The 13,964-nt window shown below is 40.7% G+C and overlaps 2 protein-coding genes across 6 annotated transcripts in view; one reads left to right on the forward strand and one right to left on the reverse strand.

The window, feature by feature from the left end:
- MARCHF10 (membrane associated ring-CH-type finger 10) overlaps positions 1 to 5,543 on the forward strand; it is a 50,492-nt gene extending 44,949 nt beyond the window's left edge. For 3 of the 5 annotated variants that reach the window (XM_042475268.1, XM_042475270.1, XM_042475269.1), the window contains one exon: positions 3,223 to 5,543. In XM_042475268.1, the coding sequence (XP_042331202.1) occupies positions 3,223 to 3,444 (222 nt within the window). In that variant the 3' untranslated portion in view covers positions 3,445 to 5,543. The remainder of the gene's footprint in view (positions 1 to 3,222) is intronic. The other 2 variants (XM_042475271.1, XM_042475272.1) reach the window with 1 other exon arrangement.
- Positions 5,544 to 7,843: 2,300 nt separating this feature from the next.
- The window catches only part of MRC2 (mannose receptor C type 2), a 77,570-nt gene continuing 71,449 nt past the window's right edge, over positions 7,844 to 13,964 (reverse strand). Inside the window, exons 29-30 of the mRNA XM_042475266.1 lie at positions 9,666 to 9,692; positions 7,844 to 8,604 (exon numbers count right to left, since the gene is read on the reverse strand). Coding sequence (XP_042331200.1) covers positions 8,384 to 8,604; positions 9,666 to 9,692 — 248 coding nt within the window. The 3' untranslated portion in view covers positions 7,844 to 8,383. The remainder of the gene's footprint in view (positions 8,605 to 9,665; positions 9,693 to 13,964) is intronic.

The following is a 13,964-nucleotide window of genomic DNA, read 5'->3' on the forward strand; positions in this document are numbered from 1 at the left end:
TTTTAAAATTAAATAAATAAATAAACCAGGACAGATGTAGGACAAAATTTTCAAAAGGAGGACACTTTTTTTTAAAAAAAAAAGTGGAGGACACGCAAAAAAATTTGCTGATTTTTTACAAAATATTAATATAAATGCATGTTTGGGAGGCTTCTATAGACAATTGCCCCCCTTGCCTGCCGCTTGCCCCCCTTGCCCGCCTCCTTCTGATAGGCCAAAGGCCCCACACCCTCACGCGAGAGGCCAAAGGCTCTGGCGGCAATTGGCGGCAGGACTGGGCTGGGGCCGGTCCCAAGGCTTTGCCAGGCCGCATCTGGCCCGCGGGCCGCAGGTTGCCTACCCCTGATTTAGAACATTCAAATGCTCCATCCATTGTAAAAAACAACACTGTATTGAAAAATTCTATGGAGAAGAAGAAAAAGATGGGATAGTTATACAACTTTTGATTTGTAGCCCTAGCAGACATCTGTTTTAAAGCATGGATTTAAAGTGAGGCATGAAGTACTGGCTGAGTTAGAATGTATGAATGTGTGTCTTACACATAGACCCTTGAAATATAAAGGATAACTGAACAATAAAACAAAATGACTGAAATACAAGAGGCATAGTCTGTAACAAAATGGATATGGGTAGCTGACAAATAAATTATATTAACCATTCAGAAAATAATGTACGTATATTGACTGTTCTCAATAACAGTAATTGATGATAACACAATAATTCTTCATATGCTATGTTAATACAGATAGTAAATGAGTCCACTGTCTTGGTAAAGGGCCAAAGAAAATAGAATCAAATTTCCTATAAGTTGTAGTTCAGTTGTTTCATACTGAATCTCCATTTGAAGGTCCTGTGGGCAATATATGCAATATTCAGGTCAATGGTAGAATGCTTAAGACAGGTTAAAGGGTTCCTGATTGTTGCCATTTTTCATGACAGATTTATATCTATAGAATACACTAACTACAACATCTTGACCAAATGCAGGGCTATGACTAAGATCATCAATTTTTTTTCTCCTGTATCATTTTTTTTTTGCCTGATAAAGAAGCCAGTGGAGCTTCAAAAGCTTGCAACATGTATACTGTACATTTCAGTTGGTCTAATAAAAGTATCACTGTCTTGTGGATTTTGGATGATACTGTATAGTACAGTGTGCAGTGAGCAGATCAGTGAGTCCCAGATAGTACTGCTGGCATTGGCCAAGATGTGACTTGCATAAAGCTCCCCTAGCATATTTACAATGGACATCCAGCATTGCAAAGGCTGCTGCTTCCTCATCATACACATTGTGTAATGGCAACTATTTATTGAGTGGTCATTTGGGTTGGAAGTGCAGTTGTACCCATGTGCTCCTCAGCTTCTGTTGCGATGCTGGTGAGGAAACCTTGTGTAAGGAGCTTCTGGATATCCCCCTTTATAGTGTCCAGTAAAGGAGATTACACTAGAATAATTCACCTTGATAGTGGTGTTGTGCTTGAATATGGGGAAAAGTTGGCATCTTGGTTTGTTAAAGGATCTAGTCTCTGTGCAGGTTTATGGTCTGTTGCCACTGAGTAGCTTTTAGGGAATTATCTGCAAATATTAAGTCTATCACCCAAAGATAAAGAGATACCACTGTTTATAACTTCCCCTCCCTTTCATACATGTATGTATGTATGGGCTCTCATCCACAAAAGTTTATTTCCTACTCCCAGGTTACAGAATTCACTTCCAAAGGAGGCTAGGCTTCCCTGCTGTGCTTTTGCTGGAAGGGAAAGCCCTTTATATGGAGGCACACTTTTGATAATTGACTGGCTGCTAGGAGAGGGCTTTTAATGGGATGTTGCACTTTTTTATTCTGCTTTTAACATTGGCTGTATTTCTGTTGTTTTAATCTTGTTCAGCATTATAACTTAATTGTGTTTTTATTGTATCTGTTAATTCTATTGTGAGTCACCTTGAGTCTTTTGCTGAGAAAAAGGACAAGGTAATAAACAAACAAATGTCTTTACATTGCCCCAAGACAGTTAGTTTTTGCTGAAATAACTGGACAGAGTAAAATGTAGCTCAGTGGGCCCCAACCCTTCACTAAACCACAGAAGGATTAAAGTAGGTATTTATCAGTATCAGCTATGCTCTGGCTCATGGCTTCCAGATTCATAGGAATCTCTGTTAAGCGAAGAGGCAGACTTTGGCAGGCCTTCATTTGGACCAGGCCAAGGCAATAAATTGGTTTTATGGCAATGTACCAGATAAGTGATAAAATCCACCTCTGAATATGTGCATACACTCTCCCCCTATCTTAACAACTGTCTCCACTCAACTAGGACAAAGAATGACTAGGTCCTTTTTTCAGCTGCACATTCTCTTTGCAAAAACATCCTGCACAATGCGTGAAACATTGAGAAGGGAACACTAGCTGATGTTCCTCAGCAGTAACTACATAACATTCATTACTGGTAGCAAGTTAAGGCATTTGTGTTTGAAGACAGAATTTGTCTTTGAAGACATGAAACAGAACAAGATAAAGATTGGAATGGTCATTCCAAGCATTAGAGACCCAGCATGGTGCACCTGCTTGGCCATGGAAAGCCACTAGTGACTTTGGGCAATTTGTGACCTCTTAGCAGAGCGTAATGACAAACCCCCTCTGAACAAGTCTTGCTAAGCAAACCCATGATAGGTTCACCTTGGAGTCAACATAAGTCAGAAAGAACTTGAGGGCACCCAACAAGAAGCCAATCATTATTATTTTTTAAGAAAAGGAACCAAGGGTTAAATTTACCTAGAAGTGACATCTTCTCTTTGGCTTCTAATTGCTCAAATGATGTGGCTCATCAGTGCTGAAGAAAAATGCAACATGAGCATGACAAACATGGCATCTTTCTTTATGTCATTTTTCAAAACTAAGCATTTACAATAAGTTGTAAGATTGACTGCTGAGTAAATCCTCTTTTGACTCGTTTCGAGGTACAAATAGCATCACTGGACAAATATATATTCCTGTTAGGTGAGCTTGTAACATGTAATATGTTCCTGTCACATGAGCCTGGCTTCTCTGACATTTTGATTTTATTACATAATTGACCTCTGTGGGTTAGGTAAGTAACTAAATGTGGGTTTATACTATTAGGCTTTCGTTGATCTTTTGAATAATAGTTTACTGAATATATTTAAAACGACTCCTGCTGCTTTATGGAGAAAAATGTTCTAAATGGTTGATTTCTTCCATATTTCCAGATTCGGCCAACTCTAGCAGCAGTGGCTAAGAACCGGCATGGTGACTCTACAGAAGCAAACTCTTTCTCAGAATCTAAAAGGGAACCCTTCTCCACATCTTTTCATTTTCACCCTCTTTCTTATCACCAGGCCACAATGAATATGTACACCATTCGTATTCAGTGTCACCATTTAAATCTAAAGTCTTCTAAGGGTCTGGGGCTGTTGTGGCTGTTTGTGTAGTTTGATTCTTGTGTTGTTGCTTTTAAATTATTAACAAACGTTTTGAAACAACGCGGGTTATAACAGCAACTGGCAGAGTGAAAATGTTTTAATCTCTCTCAAACTGGCCACCAGCCATTAAGCAATAGCTGTTCTTTTGGCAGCTATTTGGAATGGTGAATTAGGTATCTACTTTTGCTACACCTGCTATAAAATCCAGTCTGTATCATTTTACATATTTGCACTTCTGTGGGTCAGAGGTTCCTTGGACTGCAAGAATCTTTTTGTACATTAAAAATGAGTTGTATGCCCAGCCTTGACAACGGACATTCCATAGCACACAAATGTAAATATGCTGGTATGTTATATGATCAACTTGATAATATTACAGTATTACTTTCTCTTAAATGGCTCAAGATACTAATAAAAATTGTTAATTTTTCAGAACCCCCATCCCCCTTTAAGAGAATAAATATACTATAGGTGAGCAGGGTTATTACTATTGGGGTGCATTACAAGGGTGAATATCAGAGAAGGCACTCTTCTCTATCAGATGTTTTGGTATAAATCATCTGGTATGAAGAAGAGTTTAAGCAAAGTTACTGCCCTCCGGTACATCTTTATTATGCAACCACTGTAGACTACTAGGAACCATTTCATGTTTGCATTCTGTGCATCACATACTACACTGCTCATTTCAGATTAATATTAACAATAATAATAGTCCTTAAAAGTAGCAATGCATGGGAGGGCTGCAGTTTCCAAGTTGTTTTTATTACTGAGGCAGGGATACATTTGAAATATGTTGTGTGGTAACGGCTGTCCAAAAGTGTGAAAATCTAGAGGCAGCCTTTGAAAATGTGTATAACACATACAACATCGTGGTATAGTTGATCTGTACATGGGCTGAGGTACTTCTGACACTGGCCATCTGCCAAACAGGTGTTCTTGTACCAAGCCAGCCTCTCATCAGAAGGGAATGACACATCTAACATGCTTGTTGCCGATGTGTATGTGCTTTTTCATAAGACATTGCCTTGGTGGATTAAATTTAAACAGTGAAAGTCTTTACTGAGCGAAAGGAGTATCTTGATTTGTAGCCCAGACAACAGCCTGTCTTAGCAGATACAGAGTCATAATATGTTCATGATGACAAGAGCACTGAATTTTAACTTTTATTTCATGGTGATGAGATCTGTCTCCCGTGTTTTGTCCAAAACTGCTATTGAGAGTTAAGGTTTTTTAAAGAATTCTCATCATGGTAATACATAGAGTTCAATAGTGGACACTAGCATGCGTATTCCTATCTTGCTCTAAAGCTGGAAGTTCCATGATCAGATGAGCAGGTTACACAGCCACCAAGTTAATAATGTTCTGTGTAAAATCCAGTACCGCGGAAATGATTTCAGTCTATATACCCATTTATATTTGTAATTTAGCATGACTTGAGTGGTGGGTCCAGCTAACTACATAGCTCAAAGGAGACTTTGTTCCTCACTTCAATCAAATGGGTTAGTGGCAAGCTACAAGGCTGCTAAAATCAGTTTGGCTAAATCAAGAAACATTAATTGCATTTTCAAGCTGCTGCTCTTTTGCATGTAGTCTTACTCAAAGGACTACAAGATCGATTGCTTTGAAATCCATTAGTCCAGTCACAGCCATTGTCAATACACAGTGTTTCTATTATCCAAACCAAAATCTTGCCAGCATCTTTTACAGCAAAGAAAGCAAAACAAAACCAAAAAAATAGACACCATCAGACATTGCTTTGCCTCCCTATTGCCACTGAAAACAGTGGAAGAATCTGGTTTTGCTAAAACTGATGGGAAATGAAGCTTTATTTGAAGATTCTAGAAGACTTATTTTATAAAAAAGCAAAAGTACACTATTTTAAAAGTTGCCAGGTTTTTTCAGTACCTTTTCACATTATTCAAAAGGGTGATAGAATATTTAAGCTAAAGCATTTTTCAGTAATTCCAAACAAATATTTTCAAAATTTGGGGTGCGCAATGCTACTCCTTCCCACTTCCATGTATGAAATTCATTGTGAATTGTCTTAATTCTGTGTCAGTTCACCTTGAAACCAAAAGATAAGCTGAAAAAGTAAATAAAATTATTAAAATTGGTGAGGGGTGACTATAGTGTTGTCATTACTGAAGAAGAGACGGAGCAGCAGCATGTAAAGCTGGGTGGATGAAGAAGTTGCTATTGTACAACCTTCCCTCCTTTCAGCTCTGCTATTGCACTTAATTCCTGAATATACTTTGGCTGGTCAGCCTGTCTGCCTTCCTGGCAGAATATCTTTTCACAAATGCTTCCCAGTTAAAATACAGAGTGAACACCTGTGCTACACACAAACATTACTGGGAAAGAATCCAGAATTTCAGAGAAGATCCCTTCCAGTGAACAATGGTGTTCATTTTGCCAGCCTGTGCTATTTCCACAATACATAAGAATGCTCTGCTAGATGGTGTTGCAAAAAGATCAGTGATTGACTTCAGGAGTGTAGCTATGTGAAGAAAGCAGAATGAGGGCCTTCTGCCTCATCAATATAATTTTCTTTCAGTCCCCAAATTTCTAGCATTGCAGAGAATGAGACAATGAAAATCAATCGTATCTAGAACTCTTATTTGCTGTGCTCACATTTCTTTGGTAACTTTGCCTGTGCCTTTCCTTTGAATGACTAAATTGTATTTCTGAATGCTCAACTCACGTTTTGAGTTTCTACAATGCTAGAAATTTGGGGACTGAAGGAACATTTCACTGGAGAACACAATACATATAGGGGGTAATTCCCTCATTTTGCCCCCACACATGTACACTCCGGATTGACTTGTAAAATGAAATGCATCACCCCCCAATATGTAAGGCTTCATCAGTAAGAGGAAGGTGCCCATACTCAAAGACACTATTACTTTACATACTCCATTATGGAGCCCAAGTATGGAATAGAGTCCAGGGCTTGATGCTAATTCGGATTAAGCCCTTGGAAGGATTCCCTGAGCAGAACAGATGGGCAAATTTGCTATAAATCAAGATGTGTGTATAACTTTGTCTGAAGCAAAAAAAGAAACCCAGAAAGCAAGCAGCAGTCATCAGGGAAAACAAAAGAATTGGAAAACTTAAGATTGTCTCTGAAACTCATATTATAGGCAGTTATGGCACTTTTCAGTTTCTTAAAGATGAGAGAGACAATAGTAAACATTTTTACAAACACTTAATGTCCAGCTTAAGTGAAAATCACCAGATTATTTCCCCTTTACAATAATTCTAATAATGACTTGAGTAGCAAAAATAGCTATCCTCCATTCATTGTCACAGCCATCATAAAAAATTATTTTGTTGGAAGAAGATGAGAAAAGGGAATGTCTCTTGCAGGGTTCCCAGCCCAAACAAGGTTCTCTTCATTCCACATTTCTTTCACAAAAGGACATGTGCTAGGCTGATAGTCTCTCCCTGGCTCTGAGTAGCTAAGATTGAAGCCCAGATTGGCAAGATTGCATGTTGTTCCAGAAACCAGAAGAACCAAGTGTTTTGTTGCACTTCTTCAAATGATAAAAAAACAAAGTGTTGGAGGGAGGGATTCTAGAGCACTTGGGCATCAGCTCTATGCAGACATAAAATACTAGCCCCAAATGAGTAACTATCACATACACTTGAATACTTTGATACAGTGTAAAATGAGGGCTACCACAAAACAAGTTATTTATAACTTATCCAGCAAGGCAACAACAAAATGTTTTTTAAAACCAAGCATGTTAGCACTAGTTTTCCACCCAAGATATACGGATGTTCTGAGCGCCTTTCTGCAATATAGGCTTTTGTGCAAAAGATGCATTTATTTCCTGTGTCTTGTAGTATTTGTCCCTTGGGGCACTAACTCTGTTTCAGGCATAATGCATTCGCTAAGAACTTGAATCACTATATTTTCTCCTGGAAGATGCAGCCTTTCCTCCAGTATAGCTAGTTCATTTTCAACATTTCTATGAACGTTTCAATTGTAGCTGTGCCATCACTGCAACTTCTGGAAAGTGTGTTAATAACTAGCAGCAAATGACAACCTCATGCTAGCCATTTTGTGAACTTCTCGCCGCATGGTTCAGAGGGGACAATTTAGTGATATTCTTTCCAAACGGTGTTCCTTCACTTGTATAAGTTTCGCTAGTCAAAATTGTGACAAAAAGAAGCAAACAGCACCATTCCTAACTTCTTCCTCACATTCCAAGGACATACCTGTAATGTGTATCTAGCACTGAGAGGTCAATTGTAGCTGTGAAAGTGCTTGTGATGCCACTTGCACATTTTTGCGGAAAAGCCCTCTGTGGCAACAGAATTTAACAGCAGAATGGTTGCTACATATGGCTGGAGAAGAAATTTTCTTGCAGTTTCTCAACACCAAGAAGGTTCAGTCACCATTAACTGGAATTCAAGAGCCTTACACTCTTTAATTAGCTACATGGCTCCAAGGAGTAATGCAATACAGCAAAGTCATGTTCTTACCAAGAGAGAGGTGAGAAAATTCTGCAAGGCCCTTCCTTAGTTTGGCATTATAACCAGGAAAAATGTTTACATTTTCAGTTTCTAAGAAGATGTGGAGATTACTCTGCTGGTACCCAGAGAGACTAGAGAATGCCTAATGGGATTTTTCTCCAAGACATAAACTCTCCTCTCCTTCCATAGCTTCTCTCTGGATATGACAGACTTACAAAACCAGCTCTTGATTTCTTTTGGCATCATGCAGACATGGGATGGGTTCCCAAAGGAAAACATCTTTTTATATTTCTCCACATCTCCCTTCATGGTTTGCTGTCTCATCTTCCCATCCCACTGCAATAATTCTCCTGTTATTCTCTGCTTTCATCAGGGGCTTACTTTTGAGCTAGTATGTATGCCAGGCACTCATGTCCCTCCCTTCCATGTTCTCCCTCCCCACCCACCCCTATGGTCAACAATTCCACCATTAGTCTTGTTGTTCGTTCATCTCCATATCAGACACCAAGATATTCTTCTCAGCAGATTCACTAGGGTTGGAGTTGGTACGGCTGTATCGGGCACTCTCAAATGTCCCACGCTCTGAGCTCCACCGACGTTTGTACAGGTAGATGGCAATAGCTATCAATGCACACAGTGCTAAGGAGGAGAGAATGACCACTGCAATGGCCTTTGTGTTCTCCAACAAAGCTGCAGAAAAGAAAGAAGGATACGGAATAAAAGCTTACTTTGGTAGAGAGACTTCAGAGAGAAGTTAGCAAGATCCTTTTGTGCACAGAACTCCCATGACTGGTTATACTTTGGTTAATATATACAATATGAGGAATTATAAGCAGACACACTGAAGCAGGGAAATTCCTGTCATGTGGGTTCCAAAAGGAGGAACTTCCACCTGAACCCTTTTTGCCAAGGAGGCTTTTTTTACACACTTTGTATTTGTCCTTTTTTGGCACCAAATGTAGCTATTTGTAACACAAATTCTGAGTCCAGACATACATTTTACAAAGATGTCCTATGTTCAGTTTGCAAAACTAATTCTACATCTTTGTGGAAGAGGAAGAGGAACATTTGCAGGGAAGGGAGACTCATCCCTTCCCTAACAGACACTGCTAATTTGAGCAGTTTCCAGATCCACACATTCCACTAGGATTTGTCAATTGGATTTCAAACTTATTTTTGCATCTACAAGACAAGTGGAATTTAATATGACTCTCTTAGGGGTCATACAGACCAGACCGCCCCAACACCATTCGCCCTGGCAATGCAGCAACCAGAGCAACTATCACCACTGTTTCCAACCAGACTCTGAAAAGAAGTGGGGGGTTTTCTGCTCATTTTCAAGCCAGCTCTTCTGGATTGGAGTGGCGTCAGGGTAGCTTCAGACTGTGTTTGGGGTGTATGTAGTCTAAACTCCATGTCCCCAATGCAGCCCTATGGCGGACCTTTTGGCCTGTCTGTTTCAGGCCTTAGAATGCCATTTTTTCCTATGCATTTCTTTGTTTCTTTGCATAAGTGATACAGATGATATGTTTACTACATTTCTCCCTCAGTCTCTCTCTCTCTCACACACACACACACCCCTAGAATTTGTTGCCACATCCATAATGCAGAATACACAAAGCCCTGGGTTTACAGACATTAAAAAACTATAAACTGATCTAATTTCAGTACTGGTGTTTAAAGGAATTTCAAGGAGCAGAGCTACCATGATCTACAAGAAAGCAAAATGTTCACTTTTAGTTGATACATACCTGATCTGGAGAGCTGGCTTTCTTCCACTGCCATGGAAAAATAAAACGAGGAAAGCAGAGCCGGGGAGAGACAGAAAAAGAAACTTAGTTGACTGTCCCCAGTACAATTTGACCTATTGCTCAAAGAAAATTATCCAATGCTTTTCAAGCCATTCTATACTGACCCCTCCATGTGTTGCGCTTGCATTATTTTAACTCCTGCAAGGTACAGTTATAAGTACTTCTAGTGTTAATAGAATTCTTCATCAGGCAGAATGCAAAAGATATGGTTAGGTTTATCTAACCCAGCTCCCACTCTCCCTATCCCCTCTACTTGAAACCTGACTCTTTCCAGTCTATATTATGAAAAATTCCATGAATCTGCAAAGCTTTGCAAATTCCTACTAAAGCCCTAGATAACACACTGTACATTTCCCTCCCAACTCATCTAAAGAGTTTTATCACACGGAGGGGGGATTGGTAAAATCCCATGCAGAAATGGGATTTTAAAATTCGGGTGTTGTCAGTTGCGTAGGCGTGAAAGAGAAATAATGCAAAAATATCCAAACCGAAAGCTCCTTTGTACTTTCAGAATTTAGGGAAGTAAAAAGGAGCTGGTTTTGACAACTTTGCATTCAGGTTATTTTAGCATTATTTCTCTTTCACGCAAATGTTGTCTGAAAAACATCCTGCAAATGAGGATTTTTTTTCCCACTTTCTGTTCAGGTTAATCCCAAACGCCATCTGAAAAACAACCTGCAAATGCGGATTATTTTCAGTTTAAATTTAGTTTCTGCATGGGATTCGTCCTTAGTGATGAACTCCTAAGCCTAAAATGTAGCAGCCATCAACTGCTGAAAATAAGGCACAACATTCACATCCACATTTATTCTAGCCAATCAGGTGTCCACCCCACCAAATCCACATGGAGACCCACCATTTACTGGCCAGCCTTCTTACCCATTTAATCAGTCTCTTCTTTCTAACCCATGTAGCCAGTCTTACAGGTTGTTGTAAGGATTAGATCTTTTGCAATTTTTCCACACAACAGTATAGAAATAAATACACTTCTTCATCGTGGTCCCTGTGAACAACGCAAATGGGTTTCCTGCACCTACGCAGAGACATTTGGAATCTTCTAGAATTGCTAGGAAAAACGTTTTGGCGGTAGCTCTGCCCAACCTATACAGTCGGCCCTTCTTATACAGTGGATCCTTGTTATACGCTGGGGTTTGGTTCCAAGATCCCCCGTGTATAACAAAATCCGTGTATGCTCAAGTCCCATTAAGTATAATGACATAGCAAAATGGTGTCCCTAATAAAAAATGGAACATCAAGGTAAATTTATACTTTTTTGGAACATTTTCAAACCGTGTATGCTTAAGTCCGTGTATAAAAAATCCGTGTATAAGAAGGGCCGACTGTACATGGCTTTTTTATACACAGATTCAAGTATCCACGGTTTGAAAATGTTAAAAAGTATAAATTTCAAATATCAAACCTTGATTTTCGATTTTTTATAAGGGACACCATTTTGCTATGTCATTATATTTAATGGAACCAAACCCCAGCGTATAACAAGGGTCCATTGTATATACCCCTAGCGTTCCTGCTCTTTTCCCTCAGTTCCTTTTTGTCTGCTGCGCTAGCAGCATCGAAGGAACTGTTTCTTAGAATCCCTCTTCAATTTGAATATAACGGTTTTTGATCTCAGATTTTGGCTTTGAATTTCAGCTTTTTTTCAGACTTTGGCATTGGCATAGAATTTTTGCTGGCTTTTGTTTCTGTCTGAACTTGGCTACTCTCTGCTTTGTGATTTGGACATTGTTTGACCTTCACAGATTTGACCTCAGACCAGTAATATGGCCTCTCAATCTATGTCGTTTGAGATGTGAGGAATGTGGCACAAAAATCCCATAGCAAGACAAACACACTCATTGTTTGCTCTGTCTGGATGAGGGGCATAACATGCAGGCCTACACTTACTTCAGGCCCTTTACCCCTCAGGCCAAAAAAACCCGGCTCTTTCATCTGCAGTTGTTATTGTATGAGAGGGCCTTGAAGCCTCATGTGCCCCTGACTGCTACTGTCTTGGTTCCTCTGCCATCTCTGCCTCATAGAAGGCCTTTTATGAAGGAGTCTGCCCAACAGACTGATGTTGCTCATTTGAGCTCCTCGAGGTTAAGCCACAAACCATCATCAGCAAAGTATACTCGAATCCAATCATCGACACCTGACTTTGTCTACTAAACTCAAGGACCCCCCACCCCCAAAAAGCAGAAATCTTCATCGGCTGTAACCAAGGCTTCCTCCGAGCCATCTAAGAAAGCCAGTGAGAAGGGAGAGAAAGCAGACAAGAAAAAGAAACATAAGCATTCTTCCTCCCACTCCTTTACTAAGAGTGTGACCAGGTCAGACAAGCAACTTTTTGATAAGCCTACATCTCCTGTACTTTCACATTTCAGGTTGCTTCGATCTGTGAGGGCAAATTGGTGGAATCTCCTGTATGATGGTCTCCTACTCTGAGGTCTTCCTCTCCTCACTTGTCCAGCAGGTCTCTCTTTCTCCACAGGTTCAAGTCCATGATTGCCTCTCAGTTCCCCCAGTTTACCGTTCTAAAGCTGATTTCCACCTTGGTACCGACAGTCAATGCGGATCCGATCCTTGATCCCATGTCAGTACTGACATCAAGCACATCCGAAGCCTGTACCGAGTCCAGCACAACTTGCTGTTTGATCATGAGATTGGCTTTTATTATATGCCTGTTGACTACCACCTCCATCACTATGTCTATGAGGTACCTAAGGATCCCTGAAGCTCTCCGACAGGTTTGGTGATTCTTCAGTCAGCCACATCCTTAAGGCCTCATCTATCTGCTTTGGCACATATTAAATGACAGGTGCCACCATTCCCTCCGCACTGTGAGTCTCTAGCTGACAGGCCTCTGCTGGAACTCCTGCACTCTCCATGTGCTGTTTCGCCTGATTCGGAGTCATCGTCAACTCAAATCCATGTTCAGTCTCCTTCTGATGTTACTGTAGTACACGAATCTGCCTCTCCAACTGATGATGTCCATTCCTTCTCGGAATAAGTTATTTGAATGGCAAACACACTGGACTTGGAAGTGGTACACTCCATTATGAACAGATTCATTCCAAGGTTCCTACCCCTGCTTCCATCGGGCTCCTTCCATCTGTGGCTCATATTGCCAAATGCTCTTGGACTGCCCCAGCTACCATTCCTTCGACCTCCAAGAAGATTGACAACCTCTATAGCTTAACTCCGTTGGACGCTTCGTAGCTTGTTGAGCACCCAAGGCCAAATTCAGTTATTGATGAGGCTTCTCAGCTGAAGCAGACTCCTCGGACGTCCTTGACACTCACAGACAAGGAGGGCAGGAAATCAGACGGTATGGCTTGCAAACTGTATTCTGCAGCAGCCTTGGGTCTTTTTGTTGTCAAATACTCTGCCTGCATGGGAGCTTCAACAACATCTCTAGGACAGGATTCTTCCCCTTCTCGATAAGCTCCCAGGCAAGGACCATCCTTTGGCCCAAGCACAGCAGTGCGAAGTCCATTCTCTTGGGGCTCAACAAATCAACTCCACCTGTTACTCTGCAGATTGCATTTTAAAAGTCTTGTCGGGTTCGATCACCCTCCATCGTCATGCCTTGCTTTGAGCATTGGATCTTCCACATCAAGCCCTAGTTATCATAAAGAACATGCCCTTCATTGATTCCAGTCTCTTTAACAAAGAAGCAGGCGAGAAATTGGATCATGATTATAAGATGAAGACCACAGCAAAGAAATATGGTATGCCTTCTTCCTTGCTTGTTTCCTTTTGCATTAGTGCTGGTACTGGCAATGGCCATCCTACACCCATTCAAGGACCTACAGCCCATCTTACAGCTCAAGGAGGCAAAGGTTCCCTTCACAATCTATTTCTTCCTCTGCAGAAGCAGTACCAGCCAGCCTTGGTACCGTCAATCCTTAAAAAAAAAGAAGGACGACCAAGATACAAAGTGCCTGTGACTTCCCCTTGTGTGCGCTTCCTTTCCTGACCCACTGCGGTAGCGATATCCTTTGCTTTTATCAGTGGAGTGTCCCTAGAGGACATCTGTAAAGCTGCAGTCTGGTCCCAGCCATTAACTTTCAGCTCACACTACAGGCTGGATACCAGGGCAAGGAATGATGCAGTTTTTGGGAGGACAGTGTTGCTTTCTGGTTTGCACTGAGATTTGTTGCATTGCATGCTTTCTGCTTGCATGTTTAATAAAAACATTTTTGGCTTACTTACATGGTGTCACAACACTCCCTCCTC

Source organism: Sceloporus undulatus, chromosome 6 (assembly GCF_019175285.1).
Source record: "Sceloporus undulatus isolate JIND9_A2432 ecotype Alabama chromosome 6, SceUnd_v1.1, whole genome shotgun sequence".
NCBI lineage: Eukaryota > Metazoa > Chordata > Lepidosauria > Squamata > Phrynosomatidae > Sceloporus > Sceloporus undulatus.